Raw genomic sequence first — 25076 nt, forward strand, 5'->3', positions numbered from 1 at the left:
TCAGTGGGCCATGCTGGGACGGCTCCTCCGTGTGGGTCTTAAGCTCCGCTTCTGTAGCCTGCGCTTGTACATGGTGGCTGCAGGGAGCGGGTAGGATGGAGAATAAACAGTGAGCGAGGAAGAAGCACGGCAGTGAAGCTTAGACTCTTGTAGCCTTCCTGTGTTGGCAGGTGCCCTCCCTACGGAGGGCCTGAAGCCGCTCCCATCCTGCTCCCCTGGGATGAAGTTTTCACTAAACTTCCTTAGGCTCAGGAAACAGTCACTGTTTTCTTATCTCCTTTCAGGGAACAGGGACCTTCCCTTTGGTAGGGATGTACACACACACACACACACACACACACACACACACACACACACACACACGCACGCACACTTACAGAGCAGACCCCCAGTACCTTCCCTGCCTCCTTAACCCCTAGCATGGCACAGAGTCTCCAGGACAACTACCACTAATCTCTGGTGGAAGGGAGAAGGAGGCCCTGTTAGTGGAGTCTGACTCTGTGCAGGTGAGGGACCAGGGAGATAATGCTTACAGTCTGTACAGGTGATTCGAGGTTCTTCCCAGTGCCCATTGGGCTGGCACCGGATGGTGGGCACATGGCGCTGGACAAAGCCCTCAGTACACTGGTACCGCACCAGGGAGCTGATCTCATATCGGTCCTTCTTCTGCCCGAGGGTCCTGGCATGCTCTACCACTGGGGGGTCTCCACAGGCCACTGAGGGACAAATGTCTTTTAGGAAGGGGTTTCATGAAGTCTTCTGTGATAGCCCATGTAGGCAGAGACAAGGTTAACCCAGAGCCCAAGGTATGATGAGAAAGAGATCAGGTTGTGCTTCTCATCCTGGACAGTGGTGTGTGTGTGTGTGTGTGTGTGTGTGTGTGTGTGTGTGTGTGTGTGTAAAGATGCAGGGCTAAGAATCCTGAGGCATCCAGTTCTAACATCTGGATTCCTCTGTGGCACTAGGAGGCAGGAAGGGAATATAAATGTGCCCTAGGACAATGGTGGGATCATAAAAAGGAGGGGTTAAGGTGGGGAAAGAGGACAGTCCAGCGGGACGCCTGTGGCTTCTTTATGAAAACGTACAAAGCCAGGGAAAGTGGGGCCCAAAGGAGGCCTGGGGACACAGGCCATTAGTAGGAGCAGGAGGGTGGGTCATTTTTAAGCATTATGAGACCCACGACCTTAAAGCTGAAGAATCCAAACCTGGCGGTTCTGATTCTATGACTACAAATTTTGGGGCCCCAAAGAAAGGGTGGTCCACCCAGTGGCCATTATGGGTGACTTTCTGTTGCTGACATCCAAGGGACTGTGGTATTCATGGAGGTGAGGATCCTATCCTCTAGCCCATGACTTGCATCCTCTCTTTGTCCTTGTGAAAGGTTCCCAGGAGTCAGCTTGTTCTTGCTGTTAGCTCTGGGATCCTGGAGCGAGGGGGGCCCTCACATCAGCACCCATGAGCTTCTTGAGGTTGCTTTCATAGCCCCCAGTAGTCAGGAGACAAGAGAAGTCCCCCCAGCTCACATAGCAAGGGGCTCCCTTACAGCCGAAGGGCTTATTTGAACCCCCACCCCCACCTCCTCCCAATCCCTTCTTACCGGTGCCCTTTTTGCATGTGAAGGGCAACTGGTAATTGCAAGGGACATCGTTCCATTCGCCCTTCTCATGCCAGATCATCACTACGCAGTCCTCTCCAGTAGCAAAGAAGTTGTCAGGCTGATTGGGACGCCACTTCTCAAATTGCTGTGGGCAGGAGAAGCAAAACAGTAAGGGGGAGGTTGAAGCGGTATGGCTTGGCTTGGCCCCCACTTCCTTCCCAATCAGTTTCCTCCCCTATTCTCTTTTTTCTTTCACCCAGCATCTGGGCTATAAGGCAGCAGCAAGGGCTGCTGGAAATCTGGTCATCTGATCAGGGTCATAGATGCTATGGATCCCAGCTTAGGGAACTGGTTACATAGGCTGACTCTGGTCCTTTTCAGGTACTCACAACCCCCAAGGATTCATTCCCCAGTGGGGAATCCTTAGTCTGCTCATTTCTGACCTGTAAGGCCCTTTTCACTGACCTGTGGCTGCTGTCCATCTGTCCACTTGATCTCTGTGTTTTATGCCTTGAGTACACACTAGCCCTTTGCACATAAGGGAACTCTTTCAAATGTCATCTATTCTTCATCATGGCTTGCTGTCTTCTTCTTCTTCTTTTTTTTTTTTTTTTTTTTTTTCGAGACAGGGTTTCTCTATAGCTTTGGAGCCTATCCTGGCACTCGCTCTGGAGACCAGGCTGGCCTCAAACTCACAGAGATCCTCCTGCCTCTGCCTCCGGAGTGCTGGGATTAAAGGTGTGAGCCACCAAAGCCCGGCCATTTTTTTTTTTTTTCCTCATGAAGTCCACCCAGCCCCCGGCTGGTCTCCAGAGGCAGAGAGGAAAGAGACACAATCCCTTCCTACAGAGTTCCTGCCTGCCAAGTTATCTATCTGCTCAGTGAGTTTTCGTGAGACCTGAATGCATGCTGTTCTTGGGGTTCTTTATCCCACTTCTTATTCTCTGGCAACTCACCAGGGAGTGTCCATCAGACCAGCGGAAGTCCCCTTCGATAGTCCTGTCATTCAGACCTATCCACTGGTAGTCTTGAGCATTTTCTGGAAAAGGAAGATAGGTTTGCACCTGGTCTTGGTTGCCCTGGGCCGTCTGGGGACTGGAACTCGTGGACAGGGAAGGGTGTGGTGGAAGGAAGCAAATGACTCCCAGGCCCATGCCACTGGCTTCTGAGGACCTTGCAAGGCTTTCAGGACATGCATGTTTGTGGTATATGTTGGAACACCTCCTCAGGCTGGCATAGGCAGGTGATAGCTACAGGGTTAGCCTGGACTGTCTTTGTCTGGCAGGGTCTGTCCTGCGTCGGCTGGGACTGCTGGTCCCAGTGATCTGTATCTTCTCTGAGAAAACTGTGGGAGCATTTGACCCTCTTCTTCTGGCTCCCTGCCCTGCAGCAAGCCCAATCTGCATCCCCTTTGCAGCACACCCCCTTTCTCTATCTCCCTTCCTCTCTCATTGCCTCTCCCTCCCTCCCTCATTCTTTTTCCCTTCCTGCAGCGCTGGACCTTGTAGCTGACCACTGAGCTACAGTCTCAGTCCCCAGTCTGCTCATTTCTGACCCATAAGGCCCTTTGCTCTCACTGCTGCTTTCCACAGCCCCTGCCACACTCACTGTTGACAAACTCCTGTTCCTCAGGAGTGACAATGCTGCTCAGATGTGACTGCTGCTCTCGACACCGTCTCTCGGCATCCACCCAGGTCTCACGGTCAGGGAAGTGGCGGTAACAGTGGCCCTGGAACTTGGTCCATCCTTCTTCACATTGTTCCTGGTCTGTAACATAGGTCAGGGTCATGAAGAGGGGGCAAGGCCAGCTGGGTGTGTGCTCACTGCCAGTCTTGTGGCATGTACTTCTATGTTCAGTCCACCTAAAAGGCTGTGCCCCAGAGAGAGGCAACAGGCTCAGCTGGACAGAGGCTCGAGTAAGAAGCCAGTAACATCTGACTCTTGGGAGCCTCCATGTGCAGGCCACCTGGGGAAAGATCTTTCTTTTCCCCGATGTAGCACTCTGACCTCCAAGATTTCCTCCTGTGGTTGTATTCCTGCCCTGAGTAGGTAGATGGAGGACTGGTAGGCTGAGGGACAAAGGGACAGTCAGGTAGGAGGTTTTTTAATTTAAGGCATAGTTCAGGGTGTCTGAGAGATCTGGGAAAATGAGTTGTGGGCAGCAGGTGGAGGCAAGAGAAGAGGCTCGGCCTCTTTCCCACAGAATCTTGGGTGAGGCCAGAGATCCCCAGAAATAAGTCTCTTGGGGGTCCTGAACAAGCTTTGGGCGATGGATCTGAGCTGGCTGCCGTTATTATTATTATTAGTTTAATTTTAATTATCTTGTGCATTGCTGGGATGAAGACCGGGGCCTCCTGCATGCCAGACAAGTGTTTCTGCCCAGGTCCCTGAGCTGGCTCTAGCAGAGCCCACCATGTCGTCCTCTTAAAGAGCTACCTGCCAACTAGAGGTTGGTCTGTGACCCAGGGCCCTGTCTTTATTTTGTTTCACATCTTGGTGGCAGCTGAGAAGGGGAAAGCAGCATCTGCAGCAGCTGCTGTGTGCTGGAGGAGGGCCTGGTTTGGAGTCTTGGAGTGGTCTTTGGGGACAGAAGTGGGGACATGTTGGAGTCAGGTCATCAGGATTGGAAGAGGGGATTGTGATCTAACTACCTTCTGTGGCAGCTCATGAATGGTTGTAGTTTGGCCCTGATGGAAGGGTTTTTACCTCTGGGCTGGAAAGATGCCCTAGCCAGGACTCCCTCTCCTCTGTGAGAGTCAGTAGCTAAACAGTCATCAACAGAGCACTGGACAGAGGGAAGCCTAAATGTTTCCTTTTTTCATTTCCCTGCCTGGAGCCTCCATATGGACGGGAGGACCCTGGGGCTCAGGGAGCTGCCACAAATATCTCAGGATGTGTGGCAGCTACACAACCAGGTGGCTTCAATACTTGGGCTGGTCAAAGAAGGACAGGGGAATTTCCCTGAGGGGAAGGAGTCTTCCTTGGGCTAAGGGGTGCCTGGCAAGGCTGGGAAGTGAAGAGATGGGGGATAGAGGACCAGGAGCTAGAGAAGACAGAAGCAGAGACTGGGAGGAAGAGGGTCCTCCTGCTACCTACTGGTGCCCTCCACAAGGGAGGAGATAAAGGTCTGGAAAGAGGCCAAGGGGGCCTCAGAGGATGCTCAGCACTGAGACAGAGGCACCATCCCTGGGCCTGTGGGCCAGAGCTTTGGCCACCTCAGCATCTGAGGGCTAAGCTAGGCAGGTAGAGTCAGAGACAACAGGAGATGGGTGTGGCTGGGGAGGACCATGCCAGTAGAGGCTGTGAGGATAGGACACACTTCCAAAGAGGTTGGACAAAGCTGTGACACCTGAGACAAGGTACAAGATCCTACAGGGCATTGCATTCCAGGTTGCAACAGAGCCTTGCATAGCTGGGCACTCAGGCCTGGGGCCCAGTCAGGTGGCTCTGGAATCACTTTCCTGGTCTCTCAGGATGCAGAACTCTGCCCATGTTGCAGCAGAGTCTCTATTTCTCAGATGAGTTCCCAAGCTGTTGTCTGTGTGGATGTTCTAGACCTTTCTCCCCTGTGGCATCCTGGAGGGGAAATCCTTGTACTCTCTATTCCCACCCAACTAAGACCCCATGCATGCACCTGATGTCTTGGGGTGTATGATAGAAGGCCACAGGGAAGATGAGTGTCCCAGTCTCTTACTATAGAAACCTTAAGTTCCTCCATCAGTGTGTACTCTTGGCAAGCTTCTAAGGAATGCATAATTCTTGTTAGTTCCTCACCCTGTTCAGGCTCAAAGGGAGATTTCCCAGGAGTTTCAGTTGCCTTCTAGAAGGTTTTCTAGCAAGAGTTCATTGAAAAGGGTTTTGAGCCCGTGTACATTTCCAGTCCCATATGAGCCATTGCTACCAGCATCCTAAAGCCTCCAGCCTCCTCTTCTGATTTGGGAAGGCTTGGGGCTGGTGGGAACCTAGAGAGCATGATCAGTGAGAGCTCTGGGGGTTAGCCAAGTCCTGCCTTGTGCCTCTGGCCCACCAGTGCAGAGCACAGGCATTGGCAAGGTCCACCAGAGGAAACTCTGTTCCTGTGCCTCCAACAAGACCTCTCTGGCAGACTAGTCTTTTGCTTTGTACAAGGGAACAAGAAAGGGCCAAGGTAGCATTCAGAGAGCAGCCGCTATGGTGTGATGAAGAGAGAATGGCATGCACAGTCCCTGTTCATGCATGATTGGAGCATACTGGTGACACAAGTCCTCTTCACGTAGATCACCCACAGCCCTCATGCCAGGAGAAGAGGAAGAAAGCAGCTTTGTTAGCACAGCATTGTGGCTCTCTGGGGACATGGAAAGGACATGAAAGTCCCACAGAGAACACGGCAAGGTAGACAGTGCCCATGATCCTGCAGAGAAAATCCATGGCCACCAGTTGAGTGAGAACCCATTGCTCCTACCCATCATTTTCTTCAAGACTGATGCACAGAATCTGCTGTGTCGTCCTAGCGGGACCCATGCACTGAGCTCTGTGGTCACACCAGCAAGTCTGCAAGCCCTGGAAAAGGTTAGGTCTGCAAGATGTAAAGTATGCATCTCTCCTGCGATCAGATCAGCCAACATTTCAGAGGCAGGTTCCCAGAGGGAAAGAGCAAGGACAAGCGCGTTGAAATCGGGGGTGGGGGGTGCAGGCTTCTCAGTTGTGTTCCCCAGAATGGCTCTCCAAGTAGACTTGTGGGCTCCAGTCCAGGCCTGGAACCTGTGGTTAGCAGGGAAGGGTGAGGAAGGAGGAGGGCAGCAGTTAGTAACATTAGCTGAAGCCGAGACGGCCGGCCGTACCGATCTCACACAGGTTCCCTCCGTAGCTGGGAAGGCATAAGCATGTGAAAGTGTCGATGGCATCCACGCAGGTGGCTCCATTCAGACAAGGGCTTGAGAGGCACTCATCAATGTCTGCAAGAAACCAAGGGCCACCATTAGGACCTCTGTCGGCAATTCACAAGCACCATGGCTTCATTAAGGGTGGCCAGCCCTGCTGCTCTCCAGAGGCTGGAAGAAGCCTGGCTGGATTTCCTGAGAACTGTTGCTGCTGCTGCTGCTGCTGCTGCTGCTGCTGCTGCTGCTGCTGCTGCTGTTGCCACCACCATCTGGGACTGCTTGAACCAAAGATCCTGTTTTCTTTGGATGTCTGTGGTTCTTGATGGGCAAACTTGCAGCCTTGGAACTAGTTTTTCAGGTTGAAGAGATCTGGTACTTCTGTAGCCAAATGCCTTTTGTGAGCCTGAGAATGAAGCTCCTTCAAGATACCTTCTCTCATGAATATTTCAAGAAGTTTGAACTGGTCATGGGCAAAGAAACTGGAAGTGAAGTTCTCAAAGCTTGGTTAGAAGTCTTGCTTCTCCTGGCTTCCTCTACAGTTGTGAGACAAGGAAATGAGAGCAAACCCATGTTCTAGAATGAGTCACCTAGAAGTGGTCTGAAGGGTATAGAGCCATGAGAAAATGGCCATATGGGATTTTTGCAGGAAACTCATTAGATTTCCAGGGTTGTAGATAGTCTTTGTTTTCAGTAAGCATTTAAGAGCATTTATGAAACACCAGTCTTTGTTTTGAGATAGGGAACAAAACCTTACCCTACATTGTGGTCTCCCTCCAGCTTAAAGCCTCAAAAGGTGGGCATCTTCAATGAGTCATAATTTCTAGATGGGCACCCAGCCTGGCTAGGGGCAGGCAAACATGAGAAGTTGGCTTAGTTAGTGTCTGCCTAGATGCTTGGTTAGTGGGTGCCAACCCATCACCAGCCTGGGATTCAGTCAGGTGCCCAGATCCCTCTGTCTCAGCCAGACTCTTCGTCCCTTCTGCTCTTTTGGCTCCAAGGCATTCTTTCTACGTGAACTTCTTCTTCAACTTATCAACAGTCAGTCAAAGTGAGAACTGCATCTCTTAGACTCGTCTTTCTGCCCCATTCTGGGAAGCCAGGAGGCCTGGGGAGGGGTTGAGGAAGACTTCTGCTATCTTCATATTTATGACTCCGAAACTGGCCTTGACTTTGTTGTGTGCTCCAGGGTGACCTTGAACTTCTGATTCTCCTGCCTTCCCTTGCTGAGTTCTGGACTTGGAGGTGTGCATCATCATGTCAGGTTTATGTGGTGCTGGCGATCCAACCCAGGACTTTGAACATTCCAGGCAAGCACTCTGTCAACTGAGCTACACTGCCAACCTGGAAGAGGCTAATTCTTTGTATTTGGAATTATGTTTACTTGAGATCCAGGATCCAACTGAATGCTGATGGATGGTCTCCTTGGGACCAGCAGAGTCTTGACTTTAGAGCAGGATCTTAATTCATCCTAGGACTTAGATCTTGCTGCCTATAACAGCAATCTTGACTTTCATGCCAGTCCTATGTTAGGATGGTCAATGCACTCGCCTCTGGATCTTCATGTTCTGGATTATCTTGGCTAAGTCTATGCAATTTGTCGCCCGAGAATCCCTGGTTCTTAGGTACTTCGCTCAACCTGTGCTGCTCCCCTTCTCCATATTGCTGGCATCTCTTCTCTTCCTGTGAAGTTCTTGGCTTCATTTCAAGAAGCACACACCATGGATTAGAAACTCACAGTTCCAAGCAACCCCAAAATGCATGGAGGAACTGACTGAAATCCCGGCATGCACTTGGTTTCCCAGCATGCACCAGGATTCCCAGTAGCAGCAGCAGTAGCAGCAATAGGTCAGGTCAGTCAGCAGAGAGGAAGCTGGGAGCAGCTCTCCTGCTTCAGCAAAGCGAGTTGTGTTCTCTTTTGTCCATTAGCTTCATTATGGGAGATGGGAAGCACCAGGGCAAGGGGGTTAAGCAAATGGAGGCGCTAAAGCAGTTGTACAGAGCAGGGGTGGGGCGGGCTCAGGGTAAAAGAGCCAGACATCAACTCTGGGGTCCTTGGCCGAACCATGAGACAAAGGGGAGGAAAGGCAGAGGCCTGGTGGAGACCAGGCCAGGTGGCTTCCAGCTGTTCCAAAAGCTTAGAGAGGGCTCTCATCTGGCCCAGGGTATGGGAAGTTGTGTTATTTTCCTTCCGTGTTTGGCCAGGGTATGAAGTTTGAGAATTGCTTCAGGGACCTGAATACCAAAATGAGGATGAGCCACAGTCCTGTATAAAAGTGTATAGCACCGGGTACTTTAGAGAGGCCAATGAGTCTCTGCAGCAATGGGAGAGGGCGGCTATCCCGCACAGGACTCGCTCAGAAACACTTGAGCACCTCACTTCCTCTTCCTCTTCCTACAAGAGCTATTCTGGACCTAATCGCACAGCATGCAACTCTGTGTCAGGTATTTGGGACATCTATTGGTTATTGGGACTAAGAGAAGTAGTTGGGACCTTCTAAGGTGTTCTGGACAAGGTGGTAGCAGGTATGGGGAGGGAAGGCTCTGGGCGATGGCAGCCTTAATGGACGAAGAGAGGGGACCAATGTCCGGTAATAATGGATGCCATGGCCCCCTCCCCCCTTTCCTGCTTTGGCTCTCACAGTGCAGTGGTATGGACACTATTATGCCGCTGGTGGCAGGGAGACAAGTGAAATGGTTTGTACACATTGGCAAGTCTGGGGACAGATTGAGAGAGATGGAGGAGAGGCAGGAAATGAAAACAGGAAGCTGAGTCTCTGTTGCAGGTGAAGGGAGACCTGGCTCCTGGATTGTCAGCATCTTGTTATCATTTATGCTTTCTTCCCCAAGAACTTGTGTGTGGTCACTGAATGGGGGTGGGGCACTGTGTGCTTCTTGGGCAAGGCCCCCAAGCAATGTCTCTAATTTGAGAAAGACAACTGTGGGCCTCCTAGTAAAGTATGAAGGAGACAGACTTGCAAATACTTTGGTGTCTAACCCAGACATGTCAGGCCTCTCCTTTGAGTAGGTCTTATCTAGGTTTGTCCTAAATCAGAGTCCATGACCTCTAAGTATGGTTCCTGGAAAATGCTGAATGGAGAGTGATTTCCTCAAATGATAGCCCAACTAAATGGTTTATCACTCATCAAACAAAGGCAGACAAAACCCTCCAACACCCATGGCACTCTTTAAGTTACTCAGTACATAGCCTGCACATTTGTAGTGAATGACCCTGGGCATAGCCTTCCAGAGACAAGGATGGGAGATTTTTCAAGTACAGAAAAAAAATCCTGACCCTAATAAATCCTTTTAGACTCTGATTTTTTGGCTGGGTGTCTCACACAGAAGCGAGAAGGATGATAAAAGTATATTTATCAATCTTGATTTGCATTTTGAAAGAATGATCTTTACATTTAGAAGTAGACTATTATTATTTGTACATTCCAAGTCTTCTACATTTTGAAAGTTGCTCTTTAATATACCTTCACTATGCTACTTTTTCAAGTCAGTTAGTTGCCAGCTAAAATAGTTGAGACCTGCTTATGGACTTTTTGGTGAAATGAAGTCAAGAAGGTATATAGTATTACATCTGTTATTATACTATTATATTATATTATCTATTATTATATCTATTTGTTGGGTGTGGTGGTTCACACCTGTGATTTCAACACTCAAGAGGCTGAGGTTAAGGAGGACTGCCCTGAGTTGGAGGCCAGCCTTGGATGCATAGTGAAGTCTGGTTAGAGCAGTATTTTTCAACCATGCTCACACTTTATAACCATTGGAACAGTTAATTTTTTGCAAAGACTTTTAAAAAGATGCCAGTGGTGGAGTTTCTCTCCAGACCAACCAACAGCCCCAGAACAACAGTGCGGGGTGGTGCCCAGGCAGGGTCTGACTCAGGAGCTCCCCAGGAGAGTTTAAGCAGTATGGAGATGGAGGCCCCAGTCAGAAGCCTACTTGTGTGTTTGCCATCAGTAACAAGGCAGGAAGAAGCTTTTATTACATTTAATTAATTAATGTGTATGTGGAGGGGAGGTGCTTGCTGTGGCATGAGTGTGGAAGTCAGAGGCCAGCTTGTGGGAGTTGGTTATTTTCTTCTACCCTGTGGATTCTAGGGATTGAACTCAAGAGGTCAGGGTTGGCAGCAAGCCCCTTTACCTGTTGAGCCATCTTGCCAGTCCCGAGGCTGCTAATTTTTAATTGGACCAGGTTAAGAATCTGAACATTCATGAAGCCAATGTTTTGATTGTTATTATTGTTCTATTATTATTGTTGTAGCGATTTTTAGTTTGGGTTTAATTTATCCTAGGCTGGCTTCAAATCATTCTGTAGCCCAGGATGACCCTTGAGCTTCTGATCCTCCTGCCTCAGTCTCCTAAGTACTGAGATTATATGTGTGCATTACCACACACTGTTTTATATATTTATTCTGAAGTCAAAAGTACTGAATACAAATTTATCAATTAACTTGTTTATGAGGGGCTGGAGAGATGGCTCAGCAGTTAAGAGCACTGGCTGCTCTTCTGGAGGACCGGGGTTCAATTCCCAGTACCTACATGGCAGCTCACACCTGTCTTGTTTGTGACTTTTGTGGGTTAGAAGGAGCTGCTGAGAATGGAGTGACCAGGTATGGAGGGGTTTGGCCACATCATCATTAGGGCCTTAAGGAAATATTGTCACTTGGGCAGTAAGAAGAGCCACACTCTCTGTCCTTGGGGGCCCACAGTGCCCTCAGGTTTTGGTCTGTAGGGAGTGACCCCAATGAGGTGAAGAGTGGGTAGGTAGCTGCCTACCATTTGTACACATCTACTTAGCATGTTCACTATATATGAATGTGTACTATACAGTGAAGCATTAATATGCAAGCATATTAATATCTAAGAATACAGAATCTTTTGTGTTTGATTTACCTGGCCACCAGGTAAATCTAGTTAGTTGGGTTTCCCCTAGGATCCATTCTTCCATTTTTGAGTGTGTCTCAGGAATGAAGCCCCTTATGAGAGCCCCTGCTTTAGTAGAGAGGCTGGGGACAAGGACATTGGGGAAGTGGAGAGACTTAACCCAAGAGGTTAGGGGCTTGAAGGTACAGGGGAGCATTTGATGTTGAAGACATAAGATGTGAAGTGACCATATAGTGGTGGGTGGAGTCTGAGCATCTCATTTTGGGGAGTAACCTTCAATCAGAGCATCCCTACTTTCCTTACTCACTCCACTCACCAGCTCTTGGCCCACATCAAAAGCCAAAGAGAACCTCTAGGGCAGTGGTCCTCAACCTATGGGTCTTGACCCTGGGACAGGTGTTGAACAACCCTTGCACAGGGGTCACCGCACAGATATTTACAATACAGTTCATAACAGTAGCAAAATTACAGTTATGAAATAGCAACAAAAATAATTTTATGGTTAGTGGTCACAACCACATGAGGGACTGACTATATTAAAGGGACTCAGTGTTAGGAAGGTTGAGAACCACTGTTCTAAGGTGATGGGAGTCCATGGGAAAAATGACACTGGTCACAGCTGCAGATTTCTAAGTTGGGTGTCAAGAAGAGGACCTAGATCCTACCCAAACCTGGAGGGCTACAGGAGCTCTTCTGGTGGGTTGAGCTTTTATGATGAGAGACAGGAATTCTACATCAAGGCAGAAGGGTGTCTGCTCTACTGATATTCACCCCAAGTTCAACATTTCTTTGAAGTCTCAAGGTTTGCTTATTTGTTTGGTGTGTGTGTGTGTGTTCATGTGGGAATGTTCATATATGTGTCTGCAAGTACTCATGCATGTGTGTGTGGGGGAAGTCTTCCTCTGTTGCTCTCCACATTACTTTTTTTTTAAAAGATTTATTTATTTATTATGTATACAGTATCCTGTCTCCATATTCCTACACACCAGAAGAGGACATCATCTCTCATTACAGATGGTTGTGAGCCACCATGTGGTTGCTAGGAATTGAATTCAGGACCTCTGGACGAACAGCCAGTGCTCTTAACCTCTGAGCCATTTCTCCAGCCCCCCCACATTACTTTTTAAGACAGGGTCTCTTATCAACCCTGGAACTTACCAATTTGGCTAGACTAGCTGAGTAGCTGGCCAGTCAGTCAGCTCTAGGGACCCTCTTGTGATATTGCCCCTTGGCTAGGGCTGGGGTTAGATGGGCACCACCATACCTAGGCTTTTACATTGGTGCTAGGGATCTGAACTCAAGTCATCATGGTTTCATGGCAAGTTCTTTACTGACTGAGCCATCCCCTCAACCTTTAGATTTCAAAAGTACTCTACTTTTGAGACAACTGATAGCTTAACGGAAGACCACTAACCCAGTGCATTGCTGAACTTGGCTTTTTTTTTCTCCTAATCTTTTCAATTATTTCTCTAGAAAGACAAGTCGTGTTTAACTAACTTATGCCTTTTAATTCCGTCACTGCCTACCTCTCCTTGGTCAGCTTCTGCAGGAGTCAGTCTGTCTAGTATTTGTCTGCTTTTCATAGCTATTGAGGGCTTTCTTATGTCACAGTGTTTGTCAGTGTGGCCAGTGTGCCACAAGCATGTTTCCATGTAGGTCCCTGGGCCACAGGGCTCCTTTATACAGAATTTAGTGGATGAATAGTGCCAAGAACCCAGCTGCCTGGAGACCAGAATGGCCTCTGAGCCCTCGTGCTGGGGGATGAGGTCCTCCAAGTCCTTGAAGGGTGGCTTTGCCTCAGCTCAGCCTGGCAATCCTGCCTTCCTGTACTTTCAGCCCCTAACATGTTGGGTACTTTTCTCTGCGAAAACTGTCCCAATACCTTGGGAGGATCAAAGTGTCCCCAAGTTCTAGAGCTCTTGGAGCTTGGTGCCTGGGAGTGGGTGGAGGTGAAACACTGTAACAGCACAGGGAGTCCTGACAGACTGGGGCGGGGTGGGAACACAGTCTAAAGTCGACACAGAGCCAAAGAGACTTCACAGTCCCTCAAACCATGCAGATTTTAGCCCCCCTCCCCCCCAAAAACCACATATTTGGACATAAATGCCATAGCAGATGTATTCTGTCATCTCACACTCATTTGGGGACAGGTAAGCTCTTCCTGAGCCAAGTACAGATAGTGAAGCCCGAATATGAATGCTCACATGCGCTAATCCCAACAGAAGGAAGTCTTTCATCTTCACAAGTTCATGCTGGGGCATGGTGTGAAGCTCAGGGCTTGCTTTGTTCACATCTATATCCTATTTAGTCTTTTCTGGTACTGCTCTAGCTTCATGGATAAGGCTCAGAGAGGTTTAGAGCATTCTCTGACACTGCCCAGCTGACCTTTGAACTTTAAAGCTACCACACCTCCTTCCGGATTAGATTTGCTCACACCCCAAACACAGTTAAAGGGAGACCACCTCCGAACATACCTGCAGCAGTTGACTCTGCTTCCCCTGAGCCTTCTGGAGAAGAGGGGCTGGGGGCGTCTGTCAGGGATATGGTGGTTTCTGGTGTTTGGGTCTCCTCTCCTGAGTATGAGGAGATCGGGGATTTGATTTCTCCATGTGTCCCTGCAGGGTTCTGGGTAGGCTGGGCCCCCTCAGACTCTGGGAGATTGGTGCTAATGACAACATTCAACTTTGAGGTGTGGTCAGACCATTCCCCACTGACTTCAGTCCTGTCTCCAGAAGTCACAGAAGTGGCAGAGGGCATGCCTGAAGTGTCTGTGTCTACACTGGAGGTAGTGGTAGATTCTCCACTCACTTCCAGAGCAGCAGACCCCTCCCTGGTGCCTTCCTGAAAGGTCCAAGAGGTGCTGCCCACCTCCATGCCCGAGGTTGTTGTCTCCAGATCTGCTTCATGGAAGGCAGAGGTGATTTCATGCAGATCTGGGAACCCGGACTGTTTACTGCTGGCCTCAGGGGCAGCGGATGCTCCCAGTCCAGCCTCAGGGTAAGCCGATGACTCGCTGCTGGCTTCTGGGACAGATGCTTCTACCCCAGACCCAGGGAAGTTTGTCACAGCTCCACCAAGGTCCTCAGATGCTGAGGCTTCCCCACTGACCTCAAAGAGCCCTGGAGTATATGTCACAGAGGGCCCTTGGCCAAGTTCCTGGGAGACGGTTGGTTCTGTCACAGCCTCCACTAACTCTGAAGTGATTAAAGTGACTTCCGGAAGCCCTGAGGTTTCCCCACTGCCAGTTGTGGCAGCTATGGATTCTCCACTTACATCAGTGCTGCTAGAAAAGTCCCCACTAAAATACGGAGAGCTCGGTGGCTCTGTGCTGGGTTCCAGCCCAGACTGCAGTGTGCTTAGGTCCAAAGACCCGGAAAGGTCCCCAGACATGTCTGGTGTTCCAGAATGGGTACCACTGAGTTCCAAAATGCCTGAAGGCCCTTCTCCAGCTTCTTGAGCAGTTGGAGCCTGGGTTATAGATTCCACCAAAGTTCTGTCTACAAGAGACACAGTAGGGAAACCGGAGGTGAGTCCACTGCCATCATATGCTCCTGAGGGCAAGCTGCTCCCAGTCTCAACTCCAGAGAATTCTCCACTGACTTCAGCTACTCCACTTGAGAGGCCACTGAGTTCTGGAGCTGGGGATGTGAATCCACTGGAATCAATTGCTCCAGAAGACTGGCCACTGATGTCCACTGTCCCAGATGTGCCAGACAGGTCCATCTCCCCCGAAGGGAGGCCGCTGAGTTCCACTGATCCTAAGCCTTCTTCTTCTTTAAAAGTGGTAGGGGTCACTTCAACAAAACCACTGTCCACAAATGTAATGCCAGAAGAGTCCCCACTGCCACTCATGCTGCCGGAAACCAGGTCAGGGGTTCTGGGTGTTGTTCCGCTGAACACTGGCAACCCTGAGGGCTGTCCACTGAGGTCTGGAAGCCCAGAGGTTTCTCCACTCACAAAAGTTATGCCAGAGGACTGGCCACTGCCGAAGAGAACTCCAGACCCTTCTCCACTGACATCTGGTTGTCCAGAGGACAGTCCGCTAAGCTCAGTCACTTCAGATGTCCCATTGGTGTCAGGAATCCCAAATGTTCCCTGACTGACACCAGAAGATTCAAATGGTTGTCCACTAACATCAAAAAATCCAGAGGTTTCTCCACTGACATCAGGCAACCCGGATGCCTGACCACTGAGTTCAGTCCCTGAAGGGACACCACTAATGTCCCCACTATTGTCCAACTCACCGAGGGGCAGCCCTGACACTTCTCCTGCACCACTGATACCGATGGTTCCCCTTCCTTCCTGCTCACTGGCAGTGGTGGCTGTGACCACTTCCACTAAGGTACTGTCCACTAGGGAGACAGTGGGGAACCCAGACGGAAGTCCACTAAAGTCAGGCAAGCCAGAGGATGGGCCACTGCCAACGTCCACTCCGGAATACTCACCACTAAATCCAGAGGGAAGGCCACTTGCTTCTGGAGTTTGGCCACTTCCTAGAGTTCCAGTAGGTAGCCTGTCAACATCTGGGGCTCCAGAAGCAGAACCTATCAAATCTTCTTTTCCAGAAGGCAACCCACCAAGGTCTTCAGCCCCAGATGTTGAGGTCTCTAGGCCTTCTTTTCCAGATGGAAGTCCACTAAGGTCATCCCCTACCCCAGAAACAGAGGTCTCTAGATCCTCTCTTTCAGCAGGAGGCCCAGTAGCACCTACTCCTGAAGCAGAACTCTCCAGATCTTCCCTGGTAGAAAGACCAAGATCTTCCACTCCAGAGGCAGAAGTTTCTAGATCGTCACCTCCAGAAGGAAGACCACTCACACCCTCTACTCCAGAAGCAGAGGTTTCTGTAGCATCTCCACCAGAAGGAATCCCACTGACGTAGCCTCCAGAGGCAGAAGTTTCTAGGCCCCCTGCTTCAGTAGGGAGTACACTGATGTCCTCTACTCCAGAGGAAGAAGTTTCTAGACCTCCTGTTCCAGAAGAAAGCCCACTAACATCCTCTACTCCAGTGGCGGAAGTTTCTAGACCTCCTGTTCCAGAAGGAAGCCCACTAACATCCTCTACTCCAGAGGTGGAAGTTTCTAGACCTCCTGTTCCAGAAGGAAGCCCACTAACATCCTCTACTCCAGAGGCAGAAGTTTCCAGACCTCCTGTTCCAGAAGGAAGCCCACTAACATCCTCTACTCCAGAGGCAGAAGTTTCCAGACCTCCTGTTCCAGAAGGAAGCCCACTAACATCCTCTACTCCAGAGGCAGAAGTTTCTAGAGTTTCTCTTCCAGTAGGAAGCACACTGATGTCCTCTACACCAGAGGCAGAAGTCTCTAGACCCTCTCTTTCAGTAGGAAGCTGGGTAACATCCTCTGTACCGGAAGCAGATGTTTCTAGACTTTCTCCTCCCGAGGGAAGTCCACTCAGGTCTCCCACTCCAGAAGCAGAAGTTTCTAGATTTTCTCCTCCAGTAGGAAGTACACTGATGTCCTCTATTCCAGAGGTAGATGTTTCTGGACCTTCTTGTCCAGAAGGAAGTCCACTGAGGTCCTCTACCCCAGAGGCAGATATTTCTAGACCTCCTGTTTCAGTAGGAATCCCACTGACATCCTCTACACCAGAGGTAGAAGTTTCTAGACCATCTCCTCCAGAAGGAAGCCCGCTGATACCTTCTGCTCCAGAAGCAGACGTTTCTATCGTTTCCCTTCCAGAAGGTAGCCCGCTAAGTTCTCCTGTTCCAGAGGCAGAGCCTTCTAGGCCCTCACCTCCAGAGGGCAGCCTGCTAACTGTGGGAGTAGGGGACCACCCCACTCCTTCTCCATCCCCGGAGGCCTGTCCACTTTCTACAGGCAGGCCTGAGCTCACAGTGGGGCTGAGGCCACTGGAGTCAAGGTCACCAGAGGGAAGTCCACTTTCACTGACTCCTGATGGCTGCCCACTGGAGCCAAGGCCTCCTGAAGCTTCTCCGCTGCCTGTGAAGTCACCACTGAGATCATGTGGCCCTGGTGCCTCTCCAGAGCCTGGCAGCTCTGTCTCGCTTGGTGATGTAAGTGACGTTGTATGTGGCTCCTCTGAGGTGGAAGGCACTTCTGAGGCAGAGGGCTCTTCAGTGGCAGAGGGGGTTTCAGTGTGGTCCTCTGCTGCTGGAATAGTGGGGAGCCATGTGGGAGGGATTCCTGGAGGAAAGAAGGCAGTCAAGGTGAAGTGTGGAATGGTGGGTGAACTCTGCTCCATTTCAAAGTCATACATGGATCTGAACTCTCTCCCTCGCACAGAAAGTATCTTTCAAGAGGGCAGGCATGTGTCAGATGACTGCTAAGGGATCTGTTTTTTTTCTAGCAGAGGAGGCAGAAAGGGGAGAAAGGAAAGAAGGAAAAAGAGACAGGAGAAGGAGGAAGGAAGGAAGAAAAAAGGAAGGGCAGGTGGGTGGATAAAAGGAGGAGAGTGGACTGGGAAGCTCCTTCTACACCCTCAGGGCCACAGGCTGTATGAACTGTGCTTCGTGGGACTCTAAAGGCCACCGTTTACACTACCCACTGGACCTGGGGCCACCACTATAGAAAATCAAGTTCCTCCTTCAAGAGCTTTTATATTATTTCATATGTAACTCATGGTTTTCAGAGTGTGGTCCCTGGGCTCCCATCCTCAGTGTCTCCTGGGGTCTTGGTCAACAGGCAAATTCCAAGCCCCTACCCCAGCACTCTGCTGATAGAGAGGCGGGGTGTCCAAGCTTAGGAACTGTTTTCCTGAGCCCTCCCAGCGATGCGGGTGTTGTTGGAGTGGGAGAACCCATCTCCAGGCAGGTGGTGCTGTTTATAAAGACTCCTTCACTTTCAAGCTGAGGTGCCTATTATTACAGAGGATCTGAAAAGTAGAGAAGAAAACCACAACAACCTCACCATTTAAAATATGGTTACACCCCCCCTGCCCCCGCCCTCTGTCTTGTTTTTGTTGGTATTTTCAAAACAACCTATATCTGGGTTTGGTAGTGCAGACTGTAATCCAGGCTACTTAGGAGCAGGAGGATTTCAAGGTCAAGACCTGCCTTGGCTATATTGTGAGTTCAAGGGTGCCCACCAAACTCCCACCCTCATGTGGGCATTCCCTAGCAGGCATTTATGTGGGTTCAGTGTACATGGCTTCAGGGCATGGTCCAGAGCCTAGCTATACCCACCTGGCAGTGGGGATGTACCCACTGGGGTGTAGGCTGGTTCCCATTCAGTCTGTTTTTCTGGTTCAGTGGTGAAGTCTGGCCTTGCTGTTGTCTCTGACTCCAATGGGATGGCATCCACACCAGGCACCACTTGAGTGACGATCCAGTCCTCTATGTCGGAAGGTGATGTGGGCATGCCACCTTCTTCTCTTCCCAGAGAGGGTACCACTGACACACCTGAAGATGTGGGAGGTGAGGTCCTGCCTTTGACACAGGGAAGCAAGCAGACCCTGAGGCCCACCTGGCCAGCCTTGCTGACCAGCCTTGCTGACCACCCCCCAACCTCTAAGTCAGCAAGACAGCTGTTTGCCATCGCATCTATTGTATAATGTCACCGTGTATCCTCTGTCCCTAGCAGCTTAGGACAGAGTGGTCTGGGATGTCTCTCTCCACAGGCTATCATATATGCTGGACCCAAATAAAACTTTTATACTTATAAACACGTTTTACCTTAATAAAGATGAGATTCACCTAACAATTGGGGACTTGTTATGTGACTCGGCCAAGGTCAATGGCTTACAAGTACCAGGGCTAATCTTTCTGTTCAAGATCTAACAGAATAGTGCCAGCCTTGAAGGCAGAGCTAGGTTCTGAGTGTGCCAGGTCCCGAAACACGAGGCTTATCTTTAAATTCCACCCACCTATCATGGTATTTGCAGTGGGCAGGGTGATGGCAGGATTCACTGATAAGGGCTAACTTCTGATTTGGGGGAAGCCCCCAACCTGGAGGAGGTCAGGAAGGAACTTCTCTACAGGGTGATAAGAGGTTTAAAGCCTGGCATGGCGGCTCACACCTTTAATCTCAGCATTTGGGAGGCAGAGGCAGTTAGATCTCCATGAGTTCAAGACCAGTTCTGTTCTACATAGCAAGTTCCAGGCCAGCCAAGGGTACATAATGAAATCTTGTCTTAAAACAAACAGATAAATAAGCAAACAAAAAAGACATTTGAGTCCCCTGAAGGTGTGGGGTGGGCAGTGCAAGTTATGGTTGTAAATTTATGGGGAGGGTTTACTGGCTTGACCTCTGTTGCCCACTGCAAAGACCTAGTCTGGGACAGGGGCAACAGGAAGTTGACGCAGGAGGCTCAGGAGTTCAAGGCCAACTTTGACAATATGAGACCCTTTCTCAAAATACAAAAAATAAAGTTAAAATGTGTCCCTAGAAGTCTGGGAAACTTGGAAGCCATCAGATTTTTTCCCCCTTTAGTTAAAAAAATTCTGGAGGGCTGATGAGATTACTCAGTGGTTGAGAATGTGTATCCTCTTGCAGAGGACCTGAGTTCGGATCCCAGCACCCACAACAGCAGCCCATAACTGTCTGAACTCCACCTCCAGAGAGTTCTGACTTCCAAGGGCACTTGCCCTCACATGCACATACCCACTCCCCATACACACAATTAAAAATGGTAAACATAAATCTTAAACAGTTAAGGTAATTGGGGATTCACAAGAAACTGTAAGAACACTCAGCTTTGGTGTGCTATGTTGAAAACAGGTAGCAGCCTGCAATTTCCATTCTGGTGGATGCATCATTAACCTACATGGATGCTGTGAAGATTCAACCAATCAGAGCCCAGCGTTTCACTCTCAGCTGTGTAAGTGGCAATGATGGCTGATACCACAGTGGCAGTGCCTACACAGTGTGCATCAATTAAGCATGTAGGAGGCTGGTGCTTGGCAAAGAACACCAGGATTATCTGATTAAACTCAGCACCAAAATATTTACAAGAAGAAAAGTACAGATTAAAACACTATATAACATTATATATAAACACATATGGAGTGTTTTCACATACACTACCCCAATTGATATTTGTATGCAACTTCCTTTGAAGTAGGGACCATTTGTCACTATTTATAGAGAAGGCAATAAGGAAGTCCTCCCAGACAGATGGGGGTGACTACGTACCTCGGAAGCAGAAGGCATGGTGCCTGGACAATGGATCTGGAAGGCCCGTCTGGTTGGGGTAGAGGTAGACAGTTCTCACACCCGGTTTGTCCCCACCACAGGCAGGCCGAGGGGTGACGATGGGGTATCGGAGGCTGCCATCTGCCAGCCAGCCAGCATAGCACTTGTCCAGGCCGTGGCTCCAGGCAGCGTAGAGCTGGCCAGTGGAGGCCAAGGTGGCATTTTGGGCTTCACAAAAGACCTGTGCTTCCTGGAAGGTGAACTGCTCCAGGCGTGTGACAAAGAACACTTCACCTGGGGACAGAGACAATGGCAGTGTGATGGTTCATGTGTGTCATCAGCAGAGTTCTGTTCCCACTGTCCTGGGGCAGAACTCCTGGCACCCCTAACCCTGCTCACCAGGGCTGTTCACCAATCTATGTGGCACACACTCCTATAGAGCCCCGTTCCACTCAGTCACACCCCAAGGCCACACCCCTTAGATCTCTTGGGATCCTGAGCAATAGAGACCGGGGCTTCACTTTGTATTGAGTGGGACTTTCCTGGGACTTGGGACATCCCTTGCTAAAAACAGACAATGTCACAGTTGAGCTGGGCTGAGCTAGTCAGTCTATGAGGAGCTGGCTTCTACCCCTCCTTAGATTCTCCAGTCACACCCAGGCATTCTTCCCTTGACTAATAGAGCTGGCTCAGCTGGCTACCCAAACCGTCAAGCACTCTTAGCTCCCTGATCCCCCAGATCCCTCATGGAGCTGTGACTGCTGTGGACCTGGCACACAGTCCTCTGTGTCTCAGCAGCCACATATCACCCAGGACCCTGTCTGGATTAGGGGGCTCACTTAGGGGCAATCCTAAGTTACAGAGAGTTAAAGAGGTTTGGGGTTATAGGACTTCTCACAGCCTCTGATGTTGTCATGGCATTGGGACTCTATAAGGCAGAGGGTATGTCTAACATTTGTTTGATAGAAATGGATCAATTCATCCACCAAACTCACTTCCCAAGGACCACTGTCACACTACAACATGGGGGGGGCTATAAGCCTTTGGAGGAGAGGAGGCACTTGAATTGAAAGAGGTGAGGGGTGGGCCTCCTTTCCACATGGAAAGTTGTGTGGGGGCAGGCCTGGGTGGGTGGTGGCAATTCTATCCTTCTTTCATGACTCTCCCTTGGTCTCTGCTGGCCTGAAAATGGGAACGTGATAATATGGCCTGTACCCTCAAGCTTGTCCACGTAGCAGTAGACATCATAGGTTTCTGATGATGGGCGCACACCATAGGTCCTGACTCCAGGGCTGCTGTTCTTGTCACCCACACATGGGGTCCGTGGGCTCACAATGGGGTACCTGTGAAAGAGGATGGGAAGGGGGTGAGCGCCCGTCTTGAGGTTAAGAAAGGCATATCTTGGGTCATGTTCATGTATCATATCTCTTGAGCATCTGGTGGCCTTTGGTAGAGAGCCTCCTCCACAAGGGTTCACTCTGTCAAGCTGCAGGGCATGGGTGTGCTTGAATGGGGTCTCTAGGAGCTTCTTCTGTTTGTCTCTTGGAGGGAAATGACTAAGAACTTGGCATAGCACAGTTCCTGCCACCATCTTCCAGAATATGTCTTGGTTTAGGGGTGTGTGTGGAACTCAGGGAACTATGCAGTCAGTAGTGATTTCATTAATCCACCAAGTGCTGGGTGACCACCATGCTGGGGACTTCTTGGTTGGGGCTGGGAATGATAGGCTTATCCTTTACCTGACGGTCTGGTCCTGTAGCCAGCCGGCATCACACTGCTCATAGCCTGCCTCATAGGCAGCCTGGAGCTGCTCGGGTGAGGCCATGACCGCCCCTGTTTGCATGCAGGCCTGCTGCGCCTCCTCGAATGTCAGAGAGTATCTGGTGGAGCCTGGGCGATAGTGGAATACAACTCCTGGGTGAGGAGGAGAGGGGAAAAAGAATCAGAGGTAAGATTGCTGTTCATGGGGTCTGTTCTAAGCTTAGCTCCTCCATTTAGACATAATGGGTAGATCCGAGCAATTCCACCTGAAGTTCTACTTGGTGATATCATGAGTGTCATGGTAAATGGCAGTGTCCATTTGTCTATCTCATGTGGGGACACCATCAAGACCCTTTATGGAGGCTACACTAGAATGTTCTTCCCATTTGTATATTTGCATTTGGGGATCAGCTGGGCTCTGTGCTGAGTGACATCCCTGTCACAGTTCCTGAGCATAGAGAACACCATTTGCCTAGGCCAAGGGCTGCAAGGGTTTTCTAGAAAGAACAAGATAACTATATCAGGCTTTTCTTCTTCTTGAGATAGTCTTGTTATATAAACCAGACTGGCTTTGAACTCACAACTCCCCTGCCTCAGCCTCCTGTTCTGGGGTTACAGATATGTACCATCATACCTGGTCTCGAGGACAGGCTTTGCGGGCCATTTCATTTCTGTTATGATTGCTCAACTCAGCTGCAGCTGTCCTGAATTAGCCACAGACAAAGTCTTAAACATGGGGGTGTGGCTTTGATCTAATCATACTTTATTTGTGGGCACTGAAATTTGAAAATTACATGATTTTACATGCATCACAAAATATCTTTTTCCCTTTGAGCCCCCTTCCTTAATTATTTAGGGATGTGGAGGCATTCTTAGTTCACAGGCTACTTCAGAGCAGCTACATTCAGCTTGTTCACTAAACTTTGTTGATTTTTTTGTTTGTTTGCTTTTGAGACAGGATTTCTTTGAAGCTTTCAAGGCTGTCCTAGAACTCGCTCAGTAGACCAGGCTGGCCTCCAACTCACAGAGATCCATCTGTGTCTGCCCTCCCGAGTGCTGGGATTAGAGGCCTGCTCCATCACTGCCTGGCTTACTTTGTTGATTTTTATCCTAGTGGGAGGACCAGACCAGGGGAGGCTTTGGGGTCACCCAGAGCAGTGGTTTTCAAGTGGGTCTGTTTTGTTTTGTGGAGCTGTCATCTACTTGTTATACAGTTTGGTTTCCATAGTTGACTTCATTTGGAGTCAATTATTTGTGGTCAAAGAGTGGACATAACTGCCTTGCCTGTCCCCCAGGAGTATACCTACCTCCTGGCAAGCGGGACTGGCCAGGGACTTCAGCTGCACCTGGGGCAAGGGTCACTTGTACCACTAGGTCCTCACTGGTGAAGGCTGTGGCAGAGTCCAGCCCAGGTGTGTGTTCCTCAGGAAAGGCCCAGGGCCTGGTGGTTTCTTCAGTTTCTTCCTCAGGGAAGGCTGTGACCCTCACACCAGAGAAAACTGTGAGGGCCTCCTCTGGCTCTGAGATAGTGGGGGACAGGTCGAAGAAGGGCTTTGCAGTGAGGATCTCATTGCCCCGGACTTCTCCCTCTGTGGTATTTCGGGGCAGGGGCAGCTCCAGGTCTGGCCAGGTCACTGTCTGGATGGTGATGTCATCTTCGACACCCACCCCAAAGAAGTTTTCTGGGATGTCCACAAAGTCTTCACCTGGGACAGGATGCAAAGACAAACTTCAGTGCTCAGCCTGGGGCTGTTTCTATGAGATGGAAGCTGAATGTGTGTGCCCCACTTCTTTCTCCTTGGCTGGAGCCAGGCACCTGGCCCTGCCCACCACAAAGGCCTTAGGTTCTGTGGCTCCTCCATACCCTCAGGGTGGTTCCAGAACCTCCAACAGGTGCTGAACTCTTGGAATGCTAGAGTCCCTTAAATAACCTAAGTACCGCTGCTGGACTCTGACATCATCTTTTGGTTGCTTAAAATTCCCCATACAGTGTAAGTGCTATTTCAGTAGCTGTTACAGTCTATTGTTTATGGGAACAATGGCAAGAAAAATTCTGCACACATTCAGTATAGATGCAGTTGGCTGGATTTGTAGAAGCCCTAGGATACTCAAGCTATATTGGTCAGCTAGTTCACTGCTTATCAAATAAAATCAGTTCCTATTTCCACCTCCCCACCAGCTGCCACTTTGCCCCCTGTGTGTCCAATGGGACCAGGTGAATCAATGATTAGGGAAATCCTGAGTCTTGCAGATGTGAGTTGTGCAATTGATGCAGGCATTGTTGGAGAGCTGCCTGCCTCAGAGTCCTGGACAAATGAGGGGCTGGCAGACATGGGGAAGTTATTAATAAAGAGGATGTTCATGAGGGGGATACTTCCAAAGAGTGGTGAGACCATCAAAAAGTGAATAGAGGTTTTTGGGAGAGAGGGTGTCCCTCTTCATGTAAGATCAGGCCGTGGAAGTCAAATATGAAATGAGCTGTCACTGTATTGTCATTAATCAGATTGTAAAATGTATGCAATACATTTGCCTAACTTATGCTGTTCATTTTTTCCCTCCAAGAATTAGGAATTAATTATAACTTACAGTGTGTTAAATAGAAGATAAAAACTTACTTAAAAAACTTTGTTCCAATTTTTCCAAATGAAGCCACGAAACTTTCTGCTGCTATTACAGAAACACTGTTTAGGTGCATCCAGATTAAAAGGGAAGGTACCGGTGGGCTCGTGCCCTCTGACAGGCCCCATCTCCTCTCTATCAGAGGGGTTCCTGGTCCTGACTTCTCCAGCCTTGTGCAGCAAGGGGGCAGAGCTGTGTTTTGAAACCAAGGAAACAGCAACTCTTTGGAGCA

The 25076-nt window shown here is 49.6% G+C and overlaps 1 protein-coding gene across 2 annotated transcripts in view; it reads right to left on the bottom strand.

The window, feature by feature from the left end:
• Acan (aggrecan) overlaps positions 1-25076 on the bottom strand; it is a 33940-nt gene continuing 8864 nt past the window's right edge. Inside the window, exons 6-18 of one of the 2 annotated variants that reach the window (XM_027408304.2) lie at positions 23533-23931; positions 22204-22378; positions 21680-21807; positions 20465-20758; positions 18517-18732; positions 16562-17518; positions 13832-16321; positions 6418-6531; positions 3206-3364; positions 2554-2636; positions 1598-1742; positions 534-716; positions 1-77 (exon numbers count right to left, since the gene is read on the bottom strand). In XM_027408304.2, coding sequence (XP_027264105.1) covers positions 1-77; positions 534-716; positions 1598-1742; positions 2554-2636; positions 3206-3364; positions 6418-6531; positions 13832-16321; positions 16562-17518; positions 18517-18732; positions 20465-20758; positions 21680-21807; positions 22204-22378; positions 23533-23931 — 5420 coding nt within the window. The remainder of the gene's footprint in view (positions 78-533; positions 717-1597; positions 1743-2553; positions 2637-3205; positions 3365-6417; positions 6532-13831; positions 16322-16561; positions 17519-18516; positions 18733-20464; positions 20759-21679; positions 21808-22203; positions 22379-23532; positions 23932-25076) is intronic. The other variant, XM_027408305.2, reaches the window with a different exon arrangement.

Source organism: Cricetulus griseus, chromosome 3 (assembly GCF_003668045.3).
Source record: "Cricetulus griseus strain 17A/GY chromosome 3, alternate assembly CriGri-PICRH-1.0, whole genome shotgun sequence".
Lineage (NCBI taxonomy): Eukaryota > Metazoa > Chordata > Mammalia > Rodentia > Cricetidae > Cricetulus > Cricetulus griseus.